This window comes from Danio rerio, chromosome 15 (assembly GCF_052040795.2).
Source record: "Danio rerio strain M-AB ecotype USA chromosome 15, GRCz13ab, whole genome shotgun sequence".
Lineage (NCBI taxonomy): Eukaryota > Metazoa > Chordata > Actinopteri > Cypriniformes > Danionidae > Danio > Danio rerio.
In genome coordinates this window covers 38,825,606-38,852,500 of record NC_141035.1, presented here as the reverse complement: position 1 = coordinate 38,852,500, position 26,895 = coordinate 38,825,606, and the positions used below count along the sequence as shown (strand labels likewise).

The 26,895-nt window shown below is 39.0% G+C and overlaps 2 protein-coding genes and 1 long non-coding RNA gene across 5 annotated transcripts in view; 2 read left to right on the top strand and 1 right to left on the bottom strand.

The window, feature by feature from the left end:
• The window catches only part of col4a4 (collagen, type IV, alpha 4), a 99,583-nt gene extending 98,562 nt beyond the window's left edge, over positions 1-1,021 (top strand). Inside the window, exon 48 of the mRNA XM_087284419.1 lies at positions 212-1,021. Coding sequence (XP_087140545.1) covers positions 212-478 — 267 coding nt within the window. The 3' untranslated portion in view covers positions 479-1,021. The remainder of the gene's footprint in view (positions 1-211) is intronic.
• A 2,337-nt stretch (positions 1,022-3,358) lies between these two features.
• LOC147833728 (uncharacterized) lies at positions 3,359-19,497 on the top strand. Of its 2 annotated transcripts, XR_015509748.1 has the most exons (5): positions 3,359-3,512; positions 4,700-4,795; positions 10,855-10,975; positions 11,517-11,627; positions 17,505-19,314. It is a non-coding gene; the product is annotated as an uncharacterized LOC147833728 (long non-coding RNA). The 2 variants fall into 2 exon arrangements; XR_015509749.1 differs by lacking the exon at positions 4,700-4,795 and having other exon boundaries at positions 3,398-3,512; positions 17,505-19,497.
• rhbdd1 (rhomboid domain containing 1) lies at positions 12,418-24,264 on the bottom strand. Of its 2 annotated transcripts, NM_001017614.1 has the most exon segments (8): positions 12,418-12,993; positions 15,767-15,961; positions 17,219-17,275; positions 18,956-19,044; positions 19,152-19,284; positions 20,965-21,244; positions 21,770-21,922; positions 24,063-24,220. In NM_001017614.1, coding segments are annotated over 7 exon segments (1,008 nt in total). In that variant the 5' UTR covers positions 24,063-24,220; the 3' UTR covers positions 12,418-12,892.
• Positions 24,265-26,895: the final 2,631 nt, after the last annotated feature.

The following is a 26,895-nucleotide window of genomic DNA, read 5'->3' as shown; positions in this document are numbered from 1 at the left end:
GTAATTAAGTCAACTGAAGGACCACCACTCCAAATGTGGAAGCAAATGGTCAGACTTTAATTGATAATTACCAAAACAAACACATTTTTTCAGTGGATTAACTTGCACAGATTCATTATTCACCCTAAGAATAACAATGTGAGCTAGCCGAATAAGCAATTCAGTGAATTTTGATATTAAGCAGACTTTAAATCACCTGTCTGTGTTCCAGTATACGGGGTCAGGGGATGAAGGCGGTGGACAGTCTCTGACATCAACAGGAAGCTGTTTGCAAGACTTCCGCAGTCAGCCATTTGTGGAGTGCCAAGGTCCCCGTGGCACATGCAGTTATTTCGCCAGCATCTACAGTTTCTGGATGACTATAGACATGGAGCACAATGACTCCAGTCCTCACGGTCCTGTGATCACAGAGGAAAGGCAGCAGCGCGACAGCACCAGCAGATGCAGCATCTGCATGATGAATGACCCCAACCAATGATACAAGCCAATGGTATTTTCTAAACTGCACTGAGAATGCACATCAACACATCACTTGTTGTTTGAGTGATTGAGATGCTTTTTGGTCACTTTGTTTTTGGAGAGGACAAGAATGAACATTATTTGTGACCATTGAACTACACAGCTGTGAACTTTTTACTTCATGGGATTTGTTCCAACATAACCTCTTTACACAGCACGCATCTTTGCTTCTTGTCTTTGATTTCATTTTGGTGCTAGAAAATCCAATATCGTTTGCACATATTCCTCTTTAAAAGATTTCCATTTTCTCCCTGGTTGTTATGTGTTTGTGCACATCAAAGCATCTCATTGAAGATGTGGAATATTGTAATGCTAGTTTTTTGTCTACGGTGCCATCTTTAACCAAAACTGAACCATGTCGGTATACTTCTTTAGAGAGTAACATTCATGTTTCAGAAGCGAAACTCCATTCATTTTCTCCATATGGAAAGTCAGATCTTTTGAGACTTCGGTATTGTACATACACTTTCCTCTTTGCATTAAAGGGATATTTCACCTACAATAGTAATTTAACTCATCATTTACTCTCCCTTGTGTGGTTTTTGAACACAAAAAAAGATATTTTGAAGAAATTGGTTGCTGACTGGCTTTCACAACATTAAAACAATTTACTATGGAGGTAGGGTTCGGTGATGTCGACCAAATTGGCATCCTACGATGTCTAATGTGAAACATCGCAATGAACGATGGCAACATCGTTATAGGCAGCGGTGAATTAATTATTAATGACTAATTACTTCATAACAAATTAATTATTTGTAGTCTACCGTTTAAATATCTGACACGCATGGTCTTTGTTTACCCATAACCAAATCATAAATAAATTAAGTTACACACAAATTACCACACTACCACACTTTTACCGCGAAACTATGAATAGGCAGAGTGATCTGTGTCATTATAATGGCATCGACAAACTTGGTTGGTAAAAACAGTATCTGAGGTTTTCACTAAAATTCCTAAGTACAAGCGTGAAAGCGAAAGATTGAAGAAGTGTACTGATGCTGTGACACGTTACCGGATAGATTCAAAAGACAGAAGAGTCAATAGATAGTGACAAGATTAATTAAATATTATGTTTAACAATTATAATGAGGCGCAATCCAGTGAAAGATCCTTGCTAAACTGTCAGACTTGCACTGCTCTCTGGGGTTTTGTGCTCAAAGCACCCGCTGACTGCTGGAGCTCAGACGAGTGCATGACTCTGTGTGTGTGTGTTTGTGTGTGTGTGTGGTCATGTGATGTGGGTTTTCAGCGGTATCCGCTTGTTAAATGTGACGTCACGCAAAGCGGTTTCCGGTTCCAAACGCTCTTTTTTCAACTGTATGGGGAGACTCATGAAATGGTATTTATAAACGTTTACAAAGCGATTTAATACTTTCGAAAATCACGATCGCAGATTGTTGCGTACACTATGACTTTATATAAAATTAACTTTAATGTGTGATATGAATTGAAAGATCATAAACAAATAATTTCTCAACTCAAATGAGTGGCAGCTTGGACACGGAAAAAGTATTACATACGTCACCAACACGTCATCACTTAACAAGCGGATAGTGTAGAGGTAGGGCTTTTTAGAAATGCTAGATGAAACGCCAGTGTGGACGTGGATCATTTTCATTCTAAAATGGCATTTTAAAATTACGGCGTTTGAGTGTAAACGGCACCTGAGTGTGTATTTTTCATGAGCGGGTTTGTGACAGGGGCGGGACGGAGCATCGCGATGCCAGCTCAGCATCGTGATGTCTATCGGCCATCAGCGATGGATGATGGCATCGTCTATCGACCCAACCCTATTGAACCTATTCTTCAATGCGGAAGTGCGCTCTTTTTTGCGACTGTTTTAGAACTTCCGCTTCAGTCGCCTATAGGAGAAATGACTAGGAATAAAAAATGGTAGAAAATGATCACACTACTTGCTCAACAAACAAGTGTGTTCATGACTATACAGACAAAGCAGAATAATATAATAAGAAAATTTCAGTTTGCAACATCAAGCAGAAGAACGAGCTGTTTTTATGTCTAAAAAATAATGGAAGTTGATTATACCGGAAGTCTCGAGCGAAAAAGATTAAAATGGCTGCTCCCGCTCGTACGTGAAGAATAAGCTGAATATGGAAGTCAATGTGTCTTAGCAACCAGCATTCTTCAAAATATCTTCCTTTGTGTTCAACAGAAGATAGAAACTCAAACTGGTTTTGAACAAGTGAGGGGTAGGTAAACTATGATACAATTACTTTTTTAGGTGAACAACCCCTTTAACTTATTTTGAGACTTATTATTTAATGTAAGAATTAATGCAGAAAACTACATTTCCCATGATGCTTTAAAGAGGCATCTAATTAATCAAAGAGTCATATGCATTCTTGCAATGATCTTAAAATATGTTATGTAGATACTACCAACAATTTTTATTTTTTTTTTTGCAATATTTCATAGGATTGTAATTCTTTCCCATAAAGCATTTCTTATTTTTTTTCCTTTTGTCTGATTTTAACAGACAAATTAAAGTTTGTAATGTTGTGATTCTCCTCATTGGTTGGTTTTCACATTCACATAGATGAAAGATTTTATGAAGAAAAGTAATGGGAAAAATACATCTGGGAGTAAAGTTTTCTTCATTTCAAGTGCATAGATTTTAATTCTTTAGTTGAAATCAAGTATTTTAAGCAGTAACTTCACCTAAAAATGAACATTCTGTCATCATTTACTCATTTCTTTCTACACAATACTGAAGAATGTTGGAGGAAAACAGCCATTGACTTCTATAGGATTTTTGTTACTATTTTTAATAGCTGTTTCCCCCCAATATTCCCTTTAGAATAGTTCATTTGGTGTTCAACAGAGGAGAGTAATTCATAAAAGTTTAGAACCAGCGTGCGAGTAAATTTTTGTTTTGGGGTAAACTATCCCTTTAAGGTACGGCCATTTTCCGCGTAAAATGCTGTCACTGTGTTAAGAATCCACAAAATTGGGAAATTAGCATGAAGGTAAAAAGACTTTCCATAAATGTTACACAAAAGCTTTAAATATGATTTTAAATTATGACGACGCCATTTTGACCAACATTTTTGAACAGACATACTTTGAAAAAGCTGTCGTTAGCATTTTGCTAACATGACAACACCTTTAGCAGGGTATGTTTTTAACTTAAGTTAATTTAGAAACGGCAGGAAACCGAGACATTAGCTGTTAGTTTGTAAAGTGTTCAAGAAGATTTTAAGTCGTATGCCATGCGTTTGTGCATTAGCTTAGCTAATCTAAAGGTTGAGCTACATGAATTAGCAAAATTTATTAGACAGTTTAGGAAATCTCCAAAGATTATAATGAACCTACAAATATTTATAATTCTTAAAGCATTGTCTCCAAAGAAATTTGAGATGAGGCTAGCATTATCAGTCCAGTAGTTGTGAATGTTTGGAGGATAGTCAGTAGTTAAACAACCTATGTATTTAAAACACTTCAACGGTACTGTTTCATATAGTTAAACTAAACAAATAGTCCTTTGATTTCTGTGTATTTTGCTGTTTTGTTGCAATTGAATTGACTGCAAAGGTCATCATTATCGTAGACTTGAAAATTGTACCCTTTTTAACTTTGTGATATTTGCCTTTTCTGTCTAAACTAACTCAAGCCATTAAATTGAAACTAACACCCTCAGTATTGTACTGTCCACATAAGGGGTCCTAAGCGATATTTTTTTACATTTTATTTGTTGTTGTTCTGAGCATGATAACTCCTCTGTATGTATATGATTGCAACTTTGCTTTCTATCTTTATGTCAAGAGTATTTATTTAGATAGATATTTTGGTGCTAGTGAATGGACAAAAAAAATCTGTACCCTTTTTAAAAATCATGCTTTTTGTCTGGTTTTGATGTCGCTGTCATATTGCTAATAGAAATACTATTGGCTGTGCTTGGGGACATGTTCATATCTTAAGTACTGTACTGCTGCATGGACGTACACATTAAGACGACGCAAATTGTTAAAACCTTTTCCAAGGCGTTCAGTGTCTTGTGCAGTGTCACATGGATTTTTTTTTTTACATTTAACAGCAGGTTCATCACCTTTTAAATGTTTTATTAAATGTGTAATAAATTTTGAAATTTGTAATAACATGCAATACAAACTCACCCCACTGAAACACACATATGTCTTATCATATATGCTTGTAGATGCTATTCATGAGAAATTACCAAGGAACTTTGCTGCAGTACCATGGCTTCAGCAGGCACAACATTTTGCAGAACTAGAAAATAGTCCCTATTCAGGTAACTAGGTGTCACAGATTGGCCAGGCTCTTCCACCAATTTAACACAATGCCCATCATCACCTGAATTTTAATCATGCACAGCTGCATCTCATCACCATGAGACTATAAAAACACACACCTCACACCACTCTTTGTCCGGGCTCGTTCATACGAAGCGGACTGATAACGAATACTCTCCACGTATTCAGTAGCAGTGAGCGATCCTCCAGAAACTTACCTAATCTCTGTTTTGTCTCCAGTTTGTCCAGTCTGCCCCGTGTTCCAGTTGGAGGTGTGTGTTTCCTCGTTGTCGTCTCCGTAACTCATCTGGTGGGTGCTCCATCGTTCTGTCCCATCCCCTACTCATCTGGTGTGTGTATTCGGTCAGCATCTATATCATCATCCATACTGCAAGGAAGACGGATAGTTACATCCCCTTCATCTCAACGAACGGAACCTTGCATATCCTTATATTGCTCTGCTGTGAAAATAAAAGTTTACATTTTCTACTCACCCTGTTTGTCCGTCCGTTTCCTAACAGAAGCCCGGACCTTTAAAGTTAACAGCATGAGCAATCCCGATCCAATTCAGGAGCTGGTAGACGCGATGAAGAGAGTTTTATCGCCAGCTGCACCACTTCCTGATCCACCACCAGCACCGCGCACTTCTTCGGCTTCCCCCAGCGCATCCAGTCCCATGGCTCGACCAGCGCCCTACTCTGGCGGGGAGGAGGAGTGCAACGGATTCCTATTACAATGTTCCCTTGTATTTACAATGCAACCTGAGTTATATCCCACAGATCGATCTAAAATTGCTTTCATCATTTCACTTCTCTCTGGATCTGCTCTCCGGTGGGCTGAGACCATCTGGAATCAAGCTGGGCCGGTAACTAATTCTATTCAAGCCTTCACCACATATTTCAAAGAGGTTTTTGGTCGCTCTGATGGAGAAGTAGCAGCTGGAGAACAACTTTACCATCTGAAACAAGGAACTATGTCCACACAGGACTATGCCCTTCGGTTCCGTACTCTAGCTGCTGCCAGCGGATGGAATGAGCGATCTCTTCTCACCACTTACCGGCTCGGTTTAGAGCACAAACTTCGTCTTCAGCTAGCAGCCCAAGATGATAATATGGGTTTGGAAAAATTTATCCAACTGTCCCTTCAATGTTCTGATCGCATAAACTCTTATCAACATAACCCAGAGCACTTACCTCAAGCACTCCTCCGTCCATCTGAGTCCACAATCCCTCCAGAACCAGAACCCATGATAATTGAAGCTGGTAGACTCACGGCCGCTGAGCGACAGAGGAGGCTGACCCGGGGTCTGTGTCTGTACTGTGGTGCCGGAGGACATGTTAAATTGGACTGTCCTCTCCGTCCCATGCGCCCCTCGGTGAGTGTGTTCAGTTTTGATATTGAGAAGATGAATCCTCTCACTACCAAGGTACTGTTAACTACCCACTCTTCTTCTGTTTCAGCCACCGCCCTTATCGACTCCGGGTCAGCTGGGAATTTCATCTCACACTCCCTCTGTCGCCAGCTCCACCTCCGCACTGAAGCCTCGACGCACATCTACCAAATTCAACCCATAACCAACAATATCAAGTCACAGGCACGTATTCACCGTAAATGTGAACCCGTTAGTCTCCAAATTGGGTGGTTGCATAAAGAAGACATACAATTTCTGGTTTTGGAGGGAGCCACCATGGATATCATCCTAGGGCGACCGTGGCTGGTGAAGCATGATCCCATCCTCTCTTGGGGCACAGGAGAGATAAGGAAATGGGGTGAAGGATGTACACCAGTCTGTTTCCCCGATCTTCCTGTACATATACGAAAACCCCTATCTATCTATGTCACGTCAGTTGAAAGCCCCATCGAGTCACGATCCGTCCACATTCCTGCGATTTACACTCCTTACAAGGACGTGTTTTGCCCGAAAAAAGCTTCCCAGCTACCTCCACATCGGTCATGGGACTGTGCCATAGATCTGGTTCCAGATGCCCCAATGCCCAAAGGTAGAATCTATCCACTGTCGCTTCCGGAAACCAAGGCCATGGAAGAGTATATTCAGGAGGCTCTGCATCAGGGGTATATCCGTCCTTCCACATCACCCGCAGCATCCAGTTTCTTCTTTGTGACTAAGAAAGATGGAGGGCTGCGGCCGTGCATTGATTATAGAATTCTCAACCAAGGTACAGTCAAGTTCCGATATCCCCTTCCTCTCGTTCCTGCGGCCCTAGAGCAACTTCGATCTGCCAAGATCTTCACAAAGTTGGACCTCCGCAGCGCATATAACTTGGTGAGGATAAGGAGGGGTGATGAATGGAAAACCGCGTTTGTGACCCCTACTGGCCACTACGAATATCGGGTAATGCCGTACGGTCTGGTCAACGCCCCTTCCGTATTCCAAAACTTCATCCATGAAGTCCTCCGAGAGTTCCTTCATCTCTTCGTCATTGTGTACATAGATGATATCTTGATTTACTCCAGAAATGAGGTCGAACATCGCCACCACGTAGAGAAGGTACTGCAAACCCTCAGGAAACACCAACTGTACCTCAAAGCTGAGAAATGTTCATTTCATCTACCATCTGTTCAGTTTCTGGGATACGTCATAGATAAAAGAGGGGTTCGTATGGACGAGGGGAAGGTCACTGCCGTTGTCTCCTGGCCAGAACCCACAACCGTCAAAGAACTCCAACGATTCCTCGGCTTTGCAAACTTCTATCGACGATTTATTCATAACTACAGTCTCGTCACCGCCCCACTCACCAACCTTCTCAAAAATAAACCCAAGAAATTATCCTGGCCTTCTGAAGCCGCCGCAGCCTTCCGAAATCTCAAAGAAGCCTTTACTCGAGCCCCACTCCTGACTCACCCTGACCCAGATTTGCCTTTTATAGTAGAAGTAGATGCCTCCACCACTGGAGTGGGAGCCATCTTATCTCAGTTCCACGGTACTCCCAAGTTACTCCATCCATGTGCCTATTTCTCCAGGAAACTTAGTCCGGCGGAGAAGAATTATGACATCGGGAATCGAGAACTACTAGCCATCAAGCTCGCCCTGGAGGAGTGGCGACATTGGTTGGAGGGTGCTAAACATCCTTTCCAGGTAATCACAGATCATAAAAATTTGCAATATCTTAAAGATGCTAAACGACTCTGTCCCCGCCAGGCCCGCTGGTCATTGTTCTTCTCCAGATTCCATTTCTCCATAACCTATCGACCTGGCTCAAAAAATATCCGAGCGGACGCACTATCCAGAATGCATGATCATCAAGAAACCATCGAAACCCCGGCCAAGATTCTTCCAGATCATATAGATGTCTGTCCCATCAGATGGTCTGCTCCTCCAGCCGTCGCCACTCCTGAAATCAGAGCTCCGCCGGGCTGCCCCCCAAATCGACAGTTTGTCCCTAATAATCAACGGGTAGATCTCATCCACTCCACTCATACCTCTCTGGGCACTGGGCATCCTGGGGTCAACAATACCCTCTCGCTGCTATCCCAACGCTTCTGGTGGCCGAGCATGGCAAGAGATGTAAGAAGGTATGTGCTAGGTTGTAAAGAATGTGCCATGTCAAAAAGTCCACGCCATCTACCTGCAGGCAAGCTCCACCCTCTGCCCATCCCGAATCGTCCCTGGTCACACCTAGGGGTAGACTTCATGACGGATCTTCCCTCATCTGACGGTAATACCTGCATTCTGGTTATTGTGGATCGATTCTCAAAATTCTGTCGTTTGATTCCATTGAAAGGTCTTCCCACAGCCCTAGAGACAGCTGAAAGTCTCTTTAACCATGTCTTTCGATGTTTTGGTTTACCAGAAGATATAGTCTCGGATCGAGGTCCTCAGTTCATCTCCAGACTATGGAAAGCCTTCTTCCGACTCCTAGGTGTGACCGTCAGCCTCTCGTCTGGCTATCATCCACAAACCAACGGCCAGACGGAGAGGAAGATTCAAGAAGTGGGACGATTTCTCAGGACTTTCTGTCACGGTCGCCAAAATTCCTGGAACCAGTTTCTGGGCTGGGCGGAATACGCCCAAAATTCACTGCGGCAACCCACCACAGGACTCACGCCATTCCAGTGTATTCTGGGATTTCAACCTCCACTTTTCCCCTGGAATGACGAACCGTCTGATGTACCCGCAGTGGATCACTGGTTTCGGGAGAGCGAGAGGGTCTGGGACGAGGCCCATCACCATCTCCAGAGGGCAGTCCGAAGAACCAAGGAGGTGTCAGACAGGAGAAGGATTGAAGGTCACGTCTACAATCCTGGACAGAAGGTCTGGCTGTCCACCAGAGACATACGCCTGCGACTGCCCTCCAAAAAACTTAGTCCCAGATTCATTGGTCCCTTCACCATCCTGGAACAAGTCAACCCTGTCACCTACAAATTACAACTACCACCACAGTACAGGATCCATCCCACATTTCACGTGTCACTCCTTAAACCCTATCACGAACCTCTGATTCCCTCCACAGAGCCTGGCCACGAAGAGGAAACCCCTCCACCACTGATGCCAGAAGACTCCATTTACTCTGTCAAGGAGATTCTACAGTCCCGGCGTCGTGGTGGTCAGTTAGAATACCTCGTTGACTGGGAGGGATATGGACCAGAGGAAAGATCGTGGGTCTCCAGATCAGACATCTTAGATCCCTCACTGATGGAAGATTTCCACTCCAATCACCCTGAGTGCCCGGCACCTCGTGGACGAGGTAGACCACCACGGCGTCGGATTATTAGGCCCTCAGGAGCGGGCCCTGGGGAGGGGGGTAATGTCACAGATTGGCCAGGCTCTTCCACCAATTTAACACAATGCCCATCATCACCTGAATTTTAATCATGCACAGCTGCATCTCATCACCATGAGACTATAAAAACACACACCTCACACCACTCTTTGTCCGGGCTCGTTCATACGAAGCGGACTGATAACGAATACTCTCCACGTATTCAGTAGCAGTGAGCGATCCTCCAGAAACTTACCTAATCTCTGTTTTGTCTCCAGTTTGTCCAGTCTGCCCCGTGTTCCAGTTGGAGGTGTGTGTTTCCTCGTTGTCGTCTCCGTAACTCATCTGGTGGGTGCTCCATCGTTCTGTCCCATCCCCTACTCATCTGGTGTGTGTATTCGGTCAGCATCTATATCATCATCCATACTGCAAGGAAGACGGATAGTTACATCCCCTTCATCTCAACGAACGGAACCTTGCATATCCTTATATTGCTCTGCTGTGAAAATAAAAGTTTACATTTTCTACTCACCCTGTTTGTCCGTCCGTTTCCTAACACTAGGTACAGCGCTGTGTAATATTGCGCCTGCATACGACATGTATCATGTTGCACCATGATACGACAGTAAAGTCCCTTGATTAGTACGCCAGAATGATAGTATAGTTACTTTTTATTTTCTGTCGGTCATAGTACACAATGTAACAACAAAGTCAAGCTTTAAATAGAAAGATTATCCTCTTTTTGATTTTTTTCTGAGCGAGATGCTAATGGTCTAATCTGATTCAATGGTCAATGCTAAGCTAAAAATGCCACTGTTTGTTTATTAATATTATTATTATTATTGTTTTGGTGAAAATAAATCAAAATCCCACCTGATCTAATATGGTGTAAACTACATTAAGGGGAAAAAACATTGTGTAATTTTATTTGTTTTTAAGTTAATAATATGGTTGACAAGCGATGATTTCCAAACTCTGAAGGGCACTTCAGAGTGGAAACAATCATGGTGTCGTTCCAAACTGAAATGCTCAAAACTGGCCACATCTAAGGCCCCTTCGGTATGGATACAACTGATGGATATTTTCAGCTCCACAATTTGTGCAGGGAAGTTGATCAGTGTCAGACACTGTGTTCCAATTAGTAGGGCTCATCTATATGCACTACTCCCTTCAAAATCTGTTCTATTCTGTCACTCCAGAATAAACCCTTCAAAGGGATTAGGGCACAGGGATGAGCCCTTCTGAATGCAAGCAGTGTAGTATACATGGAAATGGTGGGTTTTATGACCTGCAATGCAGCCTGCCACCATCAAAATGTTTTTTTCTTCACATTTCAGGAGTGATGATGGGAGTAACGAAAATTGCAAAATGTCCTCGCTGCAGTCTCTAGCACAACCACGTACTGGACCGGGTCTAATACGTAGGGGACATTCTAACCAGATTGTAACTCCCACTAAGGTAATGCCCTTGCCACTGTGACGGTTGTGTTTAGTGTTGTGGGAGGTGCAGACGTTAATAACTGACGGTTAGGGTAGGAGAACATGTTAATAACACACAATTTAACAATTTAGCAAGGCAGCACGGTGGCTCAGTCGCTAAGAGTACTGGCTGGAACAGTTGGCATTTCTGTGTGGAGTTTGCATGTTCTTCCTGTGTTGGGGTGGGTTTCCTCCAGGTGCTCCGGTTTCCCCCACAGTCCAAAGAACTAGGCACTGTAGTTGAATTGGATTAACTAAATTGGTCGTAGTGTATGAATGTGAGAGTGTATGGGTGTTCCCAGTACTGGGTAGTGGCTGGAGGGGCTGGTGGTTCATTCTGCTGTGGCCACCCCTCATAAATAAGGGACTTTACTGAAGAAAAATGAATGATTGCTTCTAGCAACACCCCCTCGCGCGCACGTCCACTATGTATTGGACCTGGTCCAGTACGTCATCGAGCTGCCAGCTGCAGTAAGGACATTGCCAAAAACATTTGCTTCACAATATCATTTACTCCACAGGTGTCAAAGTCAGTTTCTGGAGGGCCGCAGCTCTGCACAGTTTAGTTCCAACCCTAATTCAACACACCTGATCAAACTAATTCAGTCTTCAGGCTTGTTTGAAACCAACAGGTAAGTGTCTAGAAGCAGGGTTGGAACTAAACTGTGTAAAGCTTCAGGTACTGGCTTTGATGCTAGTGAATTACTGTTTAAAAAGCTCAAAACTGTGTAAATGCAACAAAATGGAGATCTACCTTTCTGCAGATTTCAGTTGCTCCCCATATCAAACACACCTGAACCAATTAATTAGGACCTGAACACCACGTGATAATTACAGGCAGGTGTGTTTGATATGGGTAGCAACTGAAATCTGCAGGAAGGTAGATCTCCAGGAACAGGATTGAGCACCCCTGCTTTAGATGATAATCTAAGTGCATTTATATGTTCTAACTCACTATATTTTCGAAAAAGGCAATTACAGTACTTGTTTTGCCTGACATTTTGTTGCATTTACGCAGTTTTGAGCTTTTTAAACAGAAAATCACTAGTGTCAAACCAGTACCTGGAGCTTTACATAGTTTAGTTCCAACCCTGTTCTAAAGTAATTATTTTCTCTGTTAAACTGGCCAACAATAGACTATTAACTATTTTTAATAATTATCCCTATCATTTTACAAATATGTCATGAAAATGTCTACAAACTTGTAAAAATTATCCGAATCTGGCAAAAATGATGAAACCCGTTCAGTGTTCAGGGTGTTTTGAATGAAGCCGCATGATTCATGTGGACTATGGTATTACTCAAATCACACTAAATTGACGCAACAAAGCTCCATTTTCTGAAATCACACGACCTTGGCAATTTGATCCACTGATTTGAAACAAAAGATCCTAAAAGGTTGCAGCACACTTGAAAACCTTCTACTTGTCAGAAACAAAATAGTTGATGTTTTTATTTATTCGTTATAAAAATATAAACCTATTTACAATGAAACAAAGCATAAGTTACATAGTACGACGTGTTGTTTGCAAATAAGAAAGCTAGAATTTTTTGCAAGCTAGAAATTATTTTTTAAAAAGAATTATAGTAAAACGCAAGTCACACAGTCATTATACTGTACATTCGACATTCTGCACAATAGCCATTTTCTTAAAACTATGTAATAGATGAACACTTTGTTAATGTGCAGATTTTACCTTTTACCTAATATGTGCAAAAAAACAATAAAAAATAGAAGAAAAAAAAAAACTCCCACTCATAAGAGCGGATACACTGATGATGTCATTAAACCTCTTCATGTCACATCCAATCAGCAGTGGAACAATCCTCTTCATAGCTGTGGTTGGTTATTGCTGTATTTCATGTAAACAGTCTAGTTGTGATGTTCTTCAAGCATTCAGCTGTCAAATCTCTGGATTCGTCTCCAGCGGATCTCTTCAGGCGACGGGTTAGAAGGGACATAAGGGCCATGTGATGATCTAGCTTGTGTATGACCACCTAAAACACATAAAAACTCAATCTTACACCTCTCAACTGTTGAAACTACAATAAATAAGTATATAAAAATAGGCATGTAATAGTACGAATATTTCATATCATGAATATTAGTGACCAAAATGATCACAGTTATCATTATTATTGTTAAAGTGATCTGTAAATGTTCAAAACAATGTCACACACACTTGTTCCACGATGTTTGGGATGTGAAAATTAACAAACGACAATTAAAATTGGCAGCTTCATGCAATTTTGTGACAAACATGTATCCTTGCATTTTTAATGTAACTTATGTTTGCATTGTTCCATGTACATTGTTTGTGTGTGTGCTTTTATAAGTCATTAAGTAATATAAGGTATTGTTTCCCAGCAAACTATTTTGTGTTTAAAAAACATCTAACAGACATCTAAATATGGACAGCTTGGCTAAAACGAGGCTAAACTGGGGCTGTTAATGAAAATCTAATAGACATCTAAGAACAGCCAAAAGCTAGACTATTTGTCAAACACACAGATTAGACAGACGTCATATGTTTAGTCATTCATTTCTGTTTATTTGATGACTTGTCCTGTTTTGGCCTATTCTTAAAGGTCTATTCGATTTTTACTGACAGCCAAAATGTAGCCTTGTTTTAGCCAAGATGACTATGTTTAGACGTGTATTAGACAGAAAAATGCTTGCTGGGTTTTTAAGCCTCCCCTTGTAATACTACTTTACATGAATCCATATTTGCATAGTTTTTCATAATATTGCATAAAGCTGCTTTATAAAAGCCTAAAAGCGCTGTGCTATTCACTATTTTTCTACCTGATATTGCGATTTTACTTTGTGAAATCAATCTTCAGCTCAGTATTCTTAATAGTGTAAAGCACATGCTTTAAATGAAATAAATACAACATATTTTAACTGTATGTATGTATGTATGTATATATATATATATATATATATATATATATATATATATATATATATGTATATATATTAGGGGTGTCAAAATTAATCGTTTCTTCAGTGCACCGCGATGCAGACACGGACAATTCGGTATCGGTTCAGTAATAATCATCACGGGTTATTACTGACGTCATTTACCTCATATGCACTCTGTTGCGAGGGAGGCGAGTGCGAGTATTTACAACGCTCTTTATGCTGTGTTCACACCAGATGCGGAACACGCGGATAAATCACGCTATTCACGCGTAAGTAGCCGCGTGAACATTTGAGGTTACTCGCTTCATTCGCGCGTCAAAACCCGTTTCATTCGCGTGTCAAATTCACTTCAGAACAGACGCGGATTCGCATGATGGGCAGGGCTTCTGTCTGCCCCGTGACTCTAGCTTCATAGCAAAAGGGCTAACATGGATTTTATGAAGAAAATAACAGTGTTTATGTGCTTTATGAAGGATGATAAACAGCGTTTATACGTTTAGGGCCGTGTCTGAGTCCACTACATCCTTTCAGAAGTGCATCCAGCTCTTTAAGCTCATAGACTCCTCCAGAAACTGAACCTGGCTGATGGAGGTGGCCCAGCCCAGTTTGATGAACTTCTTGTCGGTGTCTGCTGGGGGATTTCCCCTGGGACACCGACAACAGGCAATACGTCACAATCACGCCTCCACAAGAGCAAGCTCCTGATTGGTTAACGCAGCGCGAATGTCCGCTGAAGATCAGATTTTCGAACTCGAGTGATTCACGCGAAATGCGCATTAAGAGCATCAAACACGCAAAACGCTCAATTCGCGCCACGCCATTCGCACGTATCGCGCCGCAAGATGTCTATTCGCGCGTTTGCTTTGACTTTGCTGCGATCACCGCTGTTTCCTATCAGTGTCACTCATCTGAAGAGTGCAGCGCGCAAGAGCCAATCACAACCGTTTTGTTGAGGGTGTGACCAATCAAAGAGGTGTAAGAGAACTAGACAAGAATCAGAAAGTGAGCTGGATATTTATATTTGTTTATATTATTTGCTAAATGCTCGTGTTGTTTAAAGGTACAGTTTATATATCTGACTGTTTGTATTAAATTACAAAATTGTATAACAAACAGTATATAAATATAAATATATTCATATATTTTAATACAAGAACTGCTGCTGTGAAGAAAATATAAAACGGTGTATGAAAAGCACCGTCAATGCACCGTGATGCACCGAGATATCGAATTGAACCGAATCGATGGCATGATAATCATAACCGAACCGAACCGAACCGTGAGACTAGTGTAGGTTCACACCTCTAATATATAAATATATATATATATATATATATATATATATATATATATATATATATATATATATATATATACATACACACACACACACACACACACACACACACACACACAGAGATACAGGGTGGGCCATTTATGTGGATACACCTTAATAAACTTATTGGGAATTTCACAAGAAAAACAATGATGTGCTTGGTGTTGAACGTAACTTCTTTCATGAGTTATCATTTTGTAAAATGATCTGAACTTCCTATCATTAAAGTAATGAGGAACTAAAATTCATGTATGGTTATCAGCATTTGGTTTTGAACACTGGTTGACCAATCACAACAGACTGAGCCATCAGACCAATCAGAGCAGAGCAAGCTTTTAGAAAAGAAGGGGTTTAGATATGTTGGATGCTTGAATTAACCATCTCAGACAGGGTAAGCCGACACTCGAATGTATATACCAAGGAATGTAAACATCAAGAAAAAGTTATTTTTTTTACTGGGATGCATTTTAAATCTATTGTAGGACAGTCTAAAACATTTTTTACAGCACCTCTGTCGTTCAGGCTGGCTCTGAGAGCAGCTTCATACTGCTGTTCTTCTGACATTCCTGCTGTGTAAGGATGCTGGGGTGGTGCAGTGGGCGTGTGCGCTGAGTTTGTGTTGTACTGCTGTCTGTAGGGGGCGCCATAATAATGCTGTTCATAATTTGTGTTTGGAGCATACGGCATGCCATATCCACTGTATCCTGAAAACACACACATAAAAATGCTGGATGATGATTCAAACATTCATGGCTGTCAGCAAAAGGTTCATTAAGCTTTTTAGCTTTCGTGTGGATAATGTTAGCATCCAGTGTAATGTTCTTTTTCCTGCAGTCACTGATCCACAAAGCGATAGCAGACTCCGGACACCGGATGTGCTACGCACATGACAGTTAGAAAAATAACACACACCAGACGTGCACATTCGCATATTATTTAAAATGAAATTATTCAGATGGTGCTCTTGCAGCGCCAGTGTCCGTACCCTGATATAAACCTATGTTTGCATGGCATTGCGTTGCGCATACAGTGTGTGGCTCTCTTTACGATGGTCTTACTGCGGACTGTTACAACCCTTTTTGCATCCTTTGAACTCACACTGCTAGCGATCGAAAGTTTATGTTAATTTGGCAAGCTGAACACATTTTGTTCTGTACATGAGACACGAGGTGGTTGATTGACAATGGTCTGCAGCCAATCAGGGCGCAGAACAAAATGTGCTGTCAAAAAAATAAATAAAAACATGTCAAATTGCACACACAAAAAATCTGCGAAACTGCGCGGCAGCGAAAGGTGAACCTTATAGCGTAGGACCTCTGTATTGTGAATTTGGATTCAATTTCTATTTTAACCACTAGCTGTATGGAGGATGAAACCTGCAAAAACAATAAATAAATAAATGCACGTATAAATAAATAAATAAATCCATAAATTCCTGCATAAATAAAACTATATATATATATATATATATATATATATATATATATATATATATATATATATACTCACAAATTCCTACATGAATTGATATATAAACAGTTAATAGTGCAAGCAGATCAACTTTAAGTTTCTCATTTTCTTATTCTCCCAACATTTGTGTAATGTATTTATTTATCTGCCTGCACTAGTAATTATTTGTATTTTTAAGCAGCTGTTTGTGGATTTACGTGGGCTATAAATGTATTTGTTTATTGTTTTATTTATGCAGGAATATTTGGATTTTTTAATTTATTTATTTGCCTATTTATTTATTTATTTATTGTTTTTGCAGGTTTAGTCCTCCATATACATGTCAATCCTACTGCACCTTTAAAGGAACGATACAACTAAAAATGAAGGGAAATATTTTAAACACAATTAAAATTTTTCAGGAGAGCTAATTATTCTGTTTTAAACTGTACCTATAAAACAACAAGTGCAAAATAATGATTTGATGTGATTCATGATCTGTAAGCATTTACCTGATGAATTGTAGTATGTCTGCTGCCCTCCATAATGCCCATTAGATGTGACAAAGCCTGAAACAAAACAGTCATGGTTGTTTAGGTGGCTGGATGTATTTATTCCTACATTAAGTGGCTTTATACACTACCATTAAAAAGTTTGGTACTTATAAGTCTCTTATGCTCACCAAAAGCTGCATATATTTGCTTAAAAATACAGAAAAATCGATAATATTAACTAATTCATTCATTCATTCATTCATTCATTTCCTTCCACTTTTCAGGGACTGGGTCATCACCTCAGGAGAAAGCCGCAGACTTCCCTCTACCCAGACACTTCTTCCAGCTCTTCCGCGGGGATCCCGAGGCGTTCCTAGGCCAGCCGAGAGATGTGTCCTGAGTTTTCCCAAAAGTCTTCTCTCGGTGTGACATGCCTGGAACACCTCCCTAGGTAGGCATGCAGGAGGCATCCGAAACAGATGCCCAAGCCACCTCAGCTGACGTCTCTCAATGTGGAGGAGCAGGGGCTCTACTCTGAGCTCCTGCTGGTTGACAGAGCTCCTCACCACATCTAAAAGGGTGTGCCCTGCCACCCTGCGAAGGAAACTCATTTCAGCCACTTGTATCCAAGATCTTATCCTTTCAGTCATGACCTAAAGCTCAAGACCATAGGTAAGAGTAGCAACATAGATTGACCGGTAAATCGAGAGCTTTGCCTTTCAGCTCAGCTCCTTCTTTACCACAGTGGACCGATATATCAACCACATTACTGCTGCATCGATACGCCTGACAATCTCACGCTTCATCCTTCCCTCACTCGTAAACAAAACCCCAAGATACTTGAACTCCTCCCCCTGGGGAAAGGACTTCCTCCTACCTGGAGATGCCAAGCCACCTTTTTCCAGTGGAGCACCATGGCCTCTGGCTTGGAGGTTTCTCTTATTGATAATATTGTTAAGCATAATACTAGAAGGGATTCACGATGGCGCAGTGGGTAGCACGATTACCTCACACCAAGAAGGTCACTGGTTTAAGCCTCGGCTGGGTCAGTTGGCATTTCTGTGTTGAGTTTGCATGTTCTCCACGTGTTCCTGTGGGTTTCCTCCGGGTGCTCCAGTTTCCACCACAGCCCAAAGACATGCGGTATAGGTGAATTGAATAAGCTAAATTGGCTGAAGTGTATGTTTCCCATTGTTGCACTTAAAGGGCATCAGCTGCGTAAAAGATATACTGGATTGGTTGGCGGTTCATTACGCTGTGGAGACCCCAGATTAATAAAGGGACTAAGCCGAAAAGAAAATGAATGAATGAATGAATAATCCAAGAATTTAAAATAGCAGGTTTAGATTTTAAATATATTTTAAAGCATCATTACTCAAGCTTTTAGTATCACATGATGCTTCCGGAATAATTCTAATATGAGGATGATTGATCCTTAAGACACATATCGCAATATCAGTGTTAATATAAGTACTGTATATTAAAGTGATAGTCCACCCAAAAATGAAAGTGTTTCTTTCTTCTGTTGAACAAAAAAGGAAGATATTCTGAAGAATGTTGAGGGGAAAAAACAGCCATTTACTGCCATAGTATGTTTTGCAGTAGAATATTTTTATTCCTACTGTAAATGTAGATGGCTGTTTTTTTCAACCATTCTTCAGAATATCTTGTTTTGTGTTCAACAGAAGAAAGCAGTGAGAAAATGTACATTTTTGCGTGAACTATCCCTTTAAAACATCTAAATATTGAGTGTACCTGCACAGATTTCCATGAGTCTCTTTAGTGGTCCAGTCGTGTAGAGCAGTCCGACTAGGATTCCAGACAAATGGCCAACAAATGATGTCCTGCAAAAGTGAAAGGGTAAATATGTGATTCAAATCCTAGGCTTACAATGAAGTCCGTATCACAACAGTATTCCTGCTTTCCTCTAGTCTCTAAGCATCATGCCTACCCAGGGTTCATGATATGAATGAGAACGAGCTCCACCCAGCAGGCGTAGCGATTGGCTATAGGCAAACCCATGATATTTGTGGCTCCGCCTGGATGATAATGATTATTCACCACCTTCAGTCCAAACAGAACACCTGGAAATGCACACAAACAACTTCAGTGACATCTAAAAAAAATGCTCCATTATTTATTCTTTATACCAATTACATAACATAACATTAAAAGATACATCTTGGGAAGTAAGAATCTGTATTGTTTTTAGAATAAATGTAAATCAGCAAGAACACATTGAATTAATGTAACAAAACATGTATTTTTCAATAAACACAACAATTATTTTGACTTTTAACTGTACATTCTGTAAATAACTATACTATAATAACTAAACTATACTATAATAACCATACTATTATATGAAATCCTTCAATTAACAATTAAAACAAAGGGTATATACCATGGATTAGGGCTGCACAATATTGGAAAAATCTGACATTGCAAGATTTTGTTTATGTATACTCACCGGCCACTTTAATAGGTACACCTGTCCAACTGCTTGTTAATGCAAATTTCTAATCAGCCAATCACATGGCAGCATCTCAATGCATTTAGGCATATAGACATCATTAAGACCATCTGCTGCAGTTCAAACCGAGCATCAGAATGAGGAAGAAAGGTGATTTAAGTGACTTTGAATGTTGCATGGTTGTTGGTGCCAGACGGGCTGGTCTGAGTATTTCAGAAGCTGCTGATCTTCACTTTTCACGCACAACCATCTCTAGGGTTTACAGAGAATGGTCCGAAAAAGAGAAAATATCCAGTGAGCGGCAGTTCTGTGGGCGTAAATGCCTTGTTAATGCCAGAGGTCAGAAGAGAATGGCCAGACTGGTTCCAGCTGATAGAAAGACAACAGCAATCCAAATAACCACTCATTACAATCGAGGTCTGCAGAAGTGCATCTCTGAATGCACAACACATCAAACCTTGAGGTGGGCTACAGCAGCAGAAGACCACACTGGGTGCCACTGAGGCTACAATTCACACAGGTTCATCAAAATTTGACGATAGAAGTTTGTAAAAACGTTGCCTGGTCTGATGAGTCCCGATTTCCGCTGCAACATTCTGATGGTAGGTTCAGAATTTAATGTCAACAACATGAAAGCATGGATCAATCCTGCCTTATATCAATGGTTCAGGCTGCTGTTAGTGATGCTATCACTAACATGTCAATATCAATCAAAATCTCTGAGGAATATTTCCAGTACTTTGTTAAATCAATGCCGCAAAGGATTAAGGCAGTTCTAAAGGTAAATGTGGTCCAACCCGGTAGTAGTAAGGTGTACCTAATAAAGTGGCCAGTGAGTGTATATTGTGTTTTGAATATAATTACACCAGATGATTTGAATAGCTCTATTTGGAAAGATTTCATACATTTAGATTGAGTCTTTTTCTCTGCAGTGCATCTGCATAAATTATAATAAATACAAGCAAAAATAAATAAATAGTGCTTTATGTTTTTTGGTTAACAGTATTTAAGTACAAAAATTTAACAATCAAATGAAGTGTAAAATAACATGGTAAATATAGTATAAATAATATTTTAAACAGAAATATATATTTAATAATGTCTTTATAATTTAATCTTTTTAGTATTTTTTCTTTTAATAAATAATCTAATCCTGCGATATGACTATGGCAGATACATTGTGATATATCGATGCTCAAATGATATATTGTTCAGCCCTAATGTGGGAGGAGATTATTTATCAGAAATGCAGTAAAAAAAAAAAAAAACACAGCATAAGTGATGTGCACACCTGAGAAGCCCACAGCGCACTGTAGACTATACGAGGAGTCTTCTGTCATATGTGTTAGTCCTGTTTCCAGCAGCAGGTACACAAATCCGGTGAGCAGAGAAAAGACAGACAGCAGATACGCAAACCACGGGCCTCCCAGTTTCTTCTCCAACCTGATGCCTTTCCATAGCAGCGAAGCCATGTTGAAGTAAAGGTGCATGTCGTCAACATGGTGAAACGGTGACAGCAGCAGACGACTCCAGTCTCGGTACCAGTACGCCTCTCGAACACTCAAACACGTCTGCGCACACACACAAGACATATTATTTTATTTATTCATTTTCCTTTGGCTTAGTTCCTTATTTATTAGGGGCTACCACAGCGGAATGAACCGCCAACTATTTTGGCATATGTTTTACACAGCAGATGCTGAATTTAACTAATAGACGTTGAAAGATAAAGTGTTAATTAAGATATTAGCCTAATATTTCAGTTATTTGATTGTGAATGATAAGAACAAACATGATTTTTTGGTCAAGATTCTTTCTCTGGAAATCCTGATTCAGTTTAGCCAACCACAAATACACTTTGTTCCTCAGTTTTCTTCTCTGTTTTGACATTTTGCACTCTGTAGTAATCTCAATGTTTACTAATCCGCTCTGGCTAATTAGTAAAATCCTAAACATGATCCAAATCGATCATTTTTAGAAGGAATAATAAGCAAAATATGCACGTTTAGGTCAGTTCAGTGGCATTGTTTACGTTCTGTGAGTCCAATATGGCCGACTGATGACCTGTCATGAAAGCACTCTTTAATAACATGTACCTCTAGGAGGGGTTTGAAAGGAAACAGGAACAAATAGACATTGAGGCCCAGCGTTGCAAGAGTGACAGGTGGAATGTTGTCTATTCCCAGCTGGAAAACTTGAGAGGCCAGAAGGAGAAGGCCGAGGTTGGTTCCTCTTTGTCTGTTACGCATCTAAAAGGCATACAGTGGAGTATTAGCACACACAAATGCATCTTCATACACTCAGCACTGGAGCACTGTATATTGAAAGAATGTTCATTATTGTTATTTTAACCATATTAGGAATAAATTTAATTATATGCACATCATTCTATAAATCATATGAGACATTATTGATGTGACAACAACAAGACGATTTTGTGTAATATTTCCATTCTAGATGCCCCTGATTGGGTCTGACTGATTGGATAAAAGCATCTTAGAAGATTTCATTGAGGTAAAGTTGTTTTTCTATTCGCACATTTGTTTAGTGACAACTTGTCACATGCTTACTATATTGTTTACTGTGCAACTTTGAATATTCGATGAAATTACATGCAAGTCTGACTTCAAATCAACATCAGCACTATTTATTTCACTAAACACAATGTACTTTTGAGTCATTGGCTGCTAATATCATTCATTCATTTTCTTTTCAGCTCAGTCCCTTTATTAGTCAGGGGTCACCACAGCAGAATGAACCGCCAACTTATCCAGCATATGTTTTACACAGTGGATGCCTTTCCAGGTGCAACCTAGTACTGGGAAATACCCATACATACTTTTTCACACACATACACTACGGCCAATTTAGTTTATTCAGATAACCTGTGGGGGAAACCAGAGCACCTGAGGGAAACCCTCCGGGAGAACATGAAACTCACAAAAATGCCAACTGACTCAGCCGGGGCTCAAACCAGCAAACTTCTTTCTTTGAGGCGATCGTGCTATCGCCATTTATTATACTAAGGAGATAGTCCAAATGTGTGAATACAAAACCAACTTTACATCAACGAAGATATCTGGTATAGGTGAATTTGATTTATAGGTCAATTTTATTGAAACACTTTTTGGAATATAATTCCATAAAAATAGTTGAAGTCAGAATTATTAACCCCCCTTTAATTTTTTTTTTCTTTTTTAAATATTTCCCAAATGATGTTTAACAGAGCAAGGAAATTTTCACAGTAAGTCCGATACTATTTTTTCTTTTGGAGAAAGTCTTATGTGTTTTATTTCGGCTAGAATAAAAGAAGTTTTTAATTTTTTAATTACACATTTTGAGGTCAAAATTATTCGCCCCTTTAAGCTATATTTATTCTTGATAGTCTTCAGAACAAACCATTGTTATACAATAACTTGCCTTATTACCCTAACCTGCCTAGTTAACTTAATTAACCTAGTTAAGCCTTTAAATGTCCCTTTAAGCTGTAAAGAAGTGTCTTGAAAAATATCTAGTCAAATATTATTCACCGTCATCATGGCAAAGGTAAAATAAATCAGTTATTAAAAAATGAGTTATTAAAACTATTATGCTTAGAAATGTGCTGAAAGAATCTTCTCTATGTTAAACAGAAATTGTGGAAAAAAATAAACAGGGGCTAATAATTCTGATTTCGACTGTGCCTCGAAGCAAAGTCACAATACAAATCTTTTGCTTTAACTTAAGCTTTAATGTTATGTATTTTGCCTACATTCAAAATAATCAGAGTTTGGCCATTTCAGGTTATTAAAACATTTGATCTATTATGTTTCACTTACAATCATCATGTAGTCATAGTAAGTAGCGCACAGACATTTATAAAATATTATTTAAATTTAAGTATCATCTCTTTCTTAAATTATTTAAAGATTATTATTATATCTTTTTTCTCCTTTGACAATCTTTGATTAAATCTCTTCATCCTGCATGAAAAACACTATAGTAATTTATAGTCAATACTATAGTTTTTTTAATTATACATAATAAACTGTAATACTGTATACATTATAGAAAAAAATGTACAGCATTTTGTATTATTAAGTATAGGGAACTAATACAGTAGTACACTTTGGTTTTACCACAGTAAACTGGTGTAGAATAACGTTATCCAGTAACGTTAGTTGTAGAAAACTTAAGAGTATTTGTTATATTACTTCAGAAACTATGAATTATCACGTTGAATTATAATATTAACAGATAATCAACTTGTTTTAATGTGGGTTAACTTTACTAAACTATTTCCCAGACAATATTCTGGCTAATATCAAACATTTAATCTACATACATTGGACCATAAAAGTAGTGTAAATGTACAAGGCTACAAAGACAAAACTACTGTGCATAACTCACCGTACTGTCTGAATGTCGGATTCTGTTTCAAAGGCTAAAGGAGTTGTTAAACTTTCTTGCGTTGCGGTATAAATGTATCGTGAACGATCCCTGAGCCCCTAATATTAGCGATCAACAGTAGGACACGTCAGATTCCACTTTCGTTTCAACCATATTTCGTCAGGCTGTAAACACGGAAGTGATGCAACGAGGACTTCTGGTCGCGTGATCTCATCGCTCCGAAGGTTTGTAGTTTTTTCTAGAAGTGACTCGAACCGATTGACCTGTAATGTGATGCGCTAAAACTAAAGCGTGTGAAATCTGTTAAAAGCTTTATCTCATGTTCAGTTCACGGCACTACGGTTTGGTTTAATTACACAATTTTTTTTTCATTATTATTGACAGTTTTGGTCCTCTTTTCAAAAGTTAAATTCAGCCCAGCAATATACTTCTTAGGATGTCTTAATTTATTTTCTGTTGAGGATGATAGCAAACTGCAATCAATGGAGCAGCAAAACAGTTCTAAATCATGGCTTTTGCAAGGATTTATTTGTATGTGTGTGAGTTCAATTGTCAATTCCAATGGCTTACAGGAGGTGGCAGCATTTCTCAGTGAATGCAGAAATTGGTACAGTAGCTCAATCTACAGAAAAACATCACTATAGCCCCACCCCCGTCCCCTGTGTATAATATAATGTACTCAATACTCCCTTGGAAATTATTAAAGAATAAATAAATATTCTAACTCCTACAGGCAACTACAGTCTAATAGGCTATCTGGTTATAAAAATGCACTAATTTAAGTTTAAAGTTTAAGGTTTGGTTTAAGGAATCTAAGTTTTGTTTGCTGAATGTAAATCATGATTTATAAACTCCAAATGGTCCTAATCTGTTTTAAATCAAATCAAAATGTATTTAGACGACGCAGTGGCACAGTAGGTAGTGCTGTCGCCTCACAGCAAGAAGATCGCTGGGTCTCAGGTTTGAGCCTCGGCTGGGTCAGTTGGCGTTTGTGGGTTTCTTTTTGGAGTTTGCATGTTCTCCCTGCGTTCGTGTGGGTTTGCTCCAGTTTAATGAATTAAATTAATGAATGTATTTATAAAGCACTTTTTTTATAAACAAGTGTTAATCAAAGTGCTTTAAAGGCATGAGCTTAAAAAAATCATGAGAATAATTAAAAAAATAAACAATTTGAAATATTTTGAGATAGCATAAAATAAAAAATAATTATAAATTAAATAATAATATTGAATTATATAGGACAACAGCTCTTGTTAAACACCCTACTGTAGAGTTTTTCAGTTTTCATTACATTTACACTGAGATCCTGCAATTAAGTAGACAGAGAGACAGACAGAGAGAGAGAGAGAGAGAGAGATGTTCATTTACAGTTTTTCTCAGTGGCTTTGGTGCATTTCTCACAACACTATTTATAACATTATCATTTGCTTATGTCATGTCAGTCAAAGCAAACTAAACTTCTGATTGCTGAACAGTCATTCCATATAAAACGTATAGTCCTCATTTCATTACTTGAGTCATTACATACAAAAATGTTGAACTAGTTGTCAAAATCTGTCAAATGTAAATTTTTTGAAACATTTTAATTGAACAATTTGATGAATGATTTAAAGACCTGTACATGTTTGTAGGTTTAGTTTTAGTATTTACTGCAATATTGTTTTGCTGTGCACAGCTCTACCCAAAGGAGGCTTATGTTTGTTGTAAATAAGGGTGTATTTATTCTTTTGCACAATACTGTGAATAAATGATAATTGCAAAGAGCAAATGCAGTAAAAATGTGAAACATACATATTCAGTGTCTTGTACTCAGATACCTCACTTAATGCAGTGACGATGTGTAGTTTTACTGTAGTTTTCAAATGGTTGTGCAAATGGTAGAAAGTGCTGTCTTGAGCATTTTCAGGAAGTGTCACCAAATTGTTTTTGCATTAGAAAAAAATGTCCAGAGTAAACGGTCATAATGAAACATGACAAAGCCATTTGACTATCTTGTTCATAAACAATGATGTCAGGACTTTTCATCTTGATGACACTAAGACTTTCATTGGCATCAATACTTGCTTTTGAGGAATGAACTATCCATTGTGAGCATGTGGCATGCTTTTGCAGGTTATCAACTAGGTTTTGCAGTTTGTACTAATTGTTCTGAGAAATGCATTGACTGTTGTGCAAATGTAAATAATGTTGTGAGAAATGCAAAAAAAAAAGAGACTGAGAAAAACTGTAAATAGGTAATCATAAAAGTTAATAATAAAAGTAAAGTCATTTAGAAATATTTTGAGATAGCATATCATAATAAAGTTAAATAATAAAATTAAATAAAATAGGATAACAACTCTTATTGTGTTAAATGCCAGACTATAGAGATTCGGTTTTTCAGTTATCATTAAATTTGCATATAGACAGACAGACAGACAGACAGACAGACAGACAGACAGACAGACAGACAGACAGACAGACAGACAGATAGATAGATAGATAGATAGATAGATAGATAGATAGATAGATAGATAGATAGATAGCTGTTCATTTAAGTTCTGTCTTACATAATCCAGATAGAAAATGCTATTCTCAGACAGCTGAAAACAAGCTATAGACTTCTAATAGTGCAACACTGTACATGCTACACACATTATCCAGCCATAATTAATCCTCACAGTACTCTTAAAACGTCCACTTCAAAACACCTCAGCAATGCAATTACACACACAAGTACATATTGTTCATTTGCCACTATATTTATGCATGTAAATAGACAGTAACATGACCGCTATAAAGTATGACTTCCCATTTTACAATTGTGTGGTTATAAATATCTGCAGCGCATAGT

What these genes read in the sequence shown, in the direction of transcription:
- rhbdd1 (XM_087282942.1), bottom strand. Translation starts at nt 21,922, where the DNA reads ATGCGTAACAGACAAAGAGGAACCAACCTCGGCCTTCTCCTTCTGGCC. An exon ending in CTTTCAAACCCCTCCTAGAG is followed by an intron (nt 21,245 to 21,769) that starts GTACATGTTATT and finishes GTGTGTGCGCAG; the next exon opens with ACGTGTTTGAGTGTTCGAGA. An exon ending in ACTCATGGAAATCTGTGCAG is followed by an intron (nt 17,276 to 18,955) that starts GTACACTCAATA and finishes GTTTTGTTTCAG; the next exon opens with GCTTTGTCACATCTAATGGG.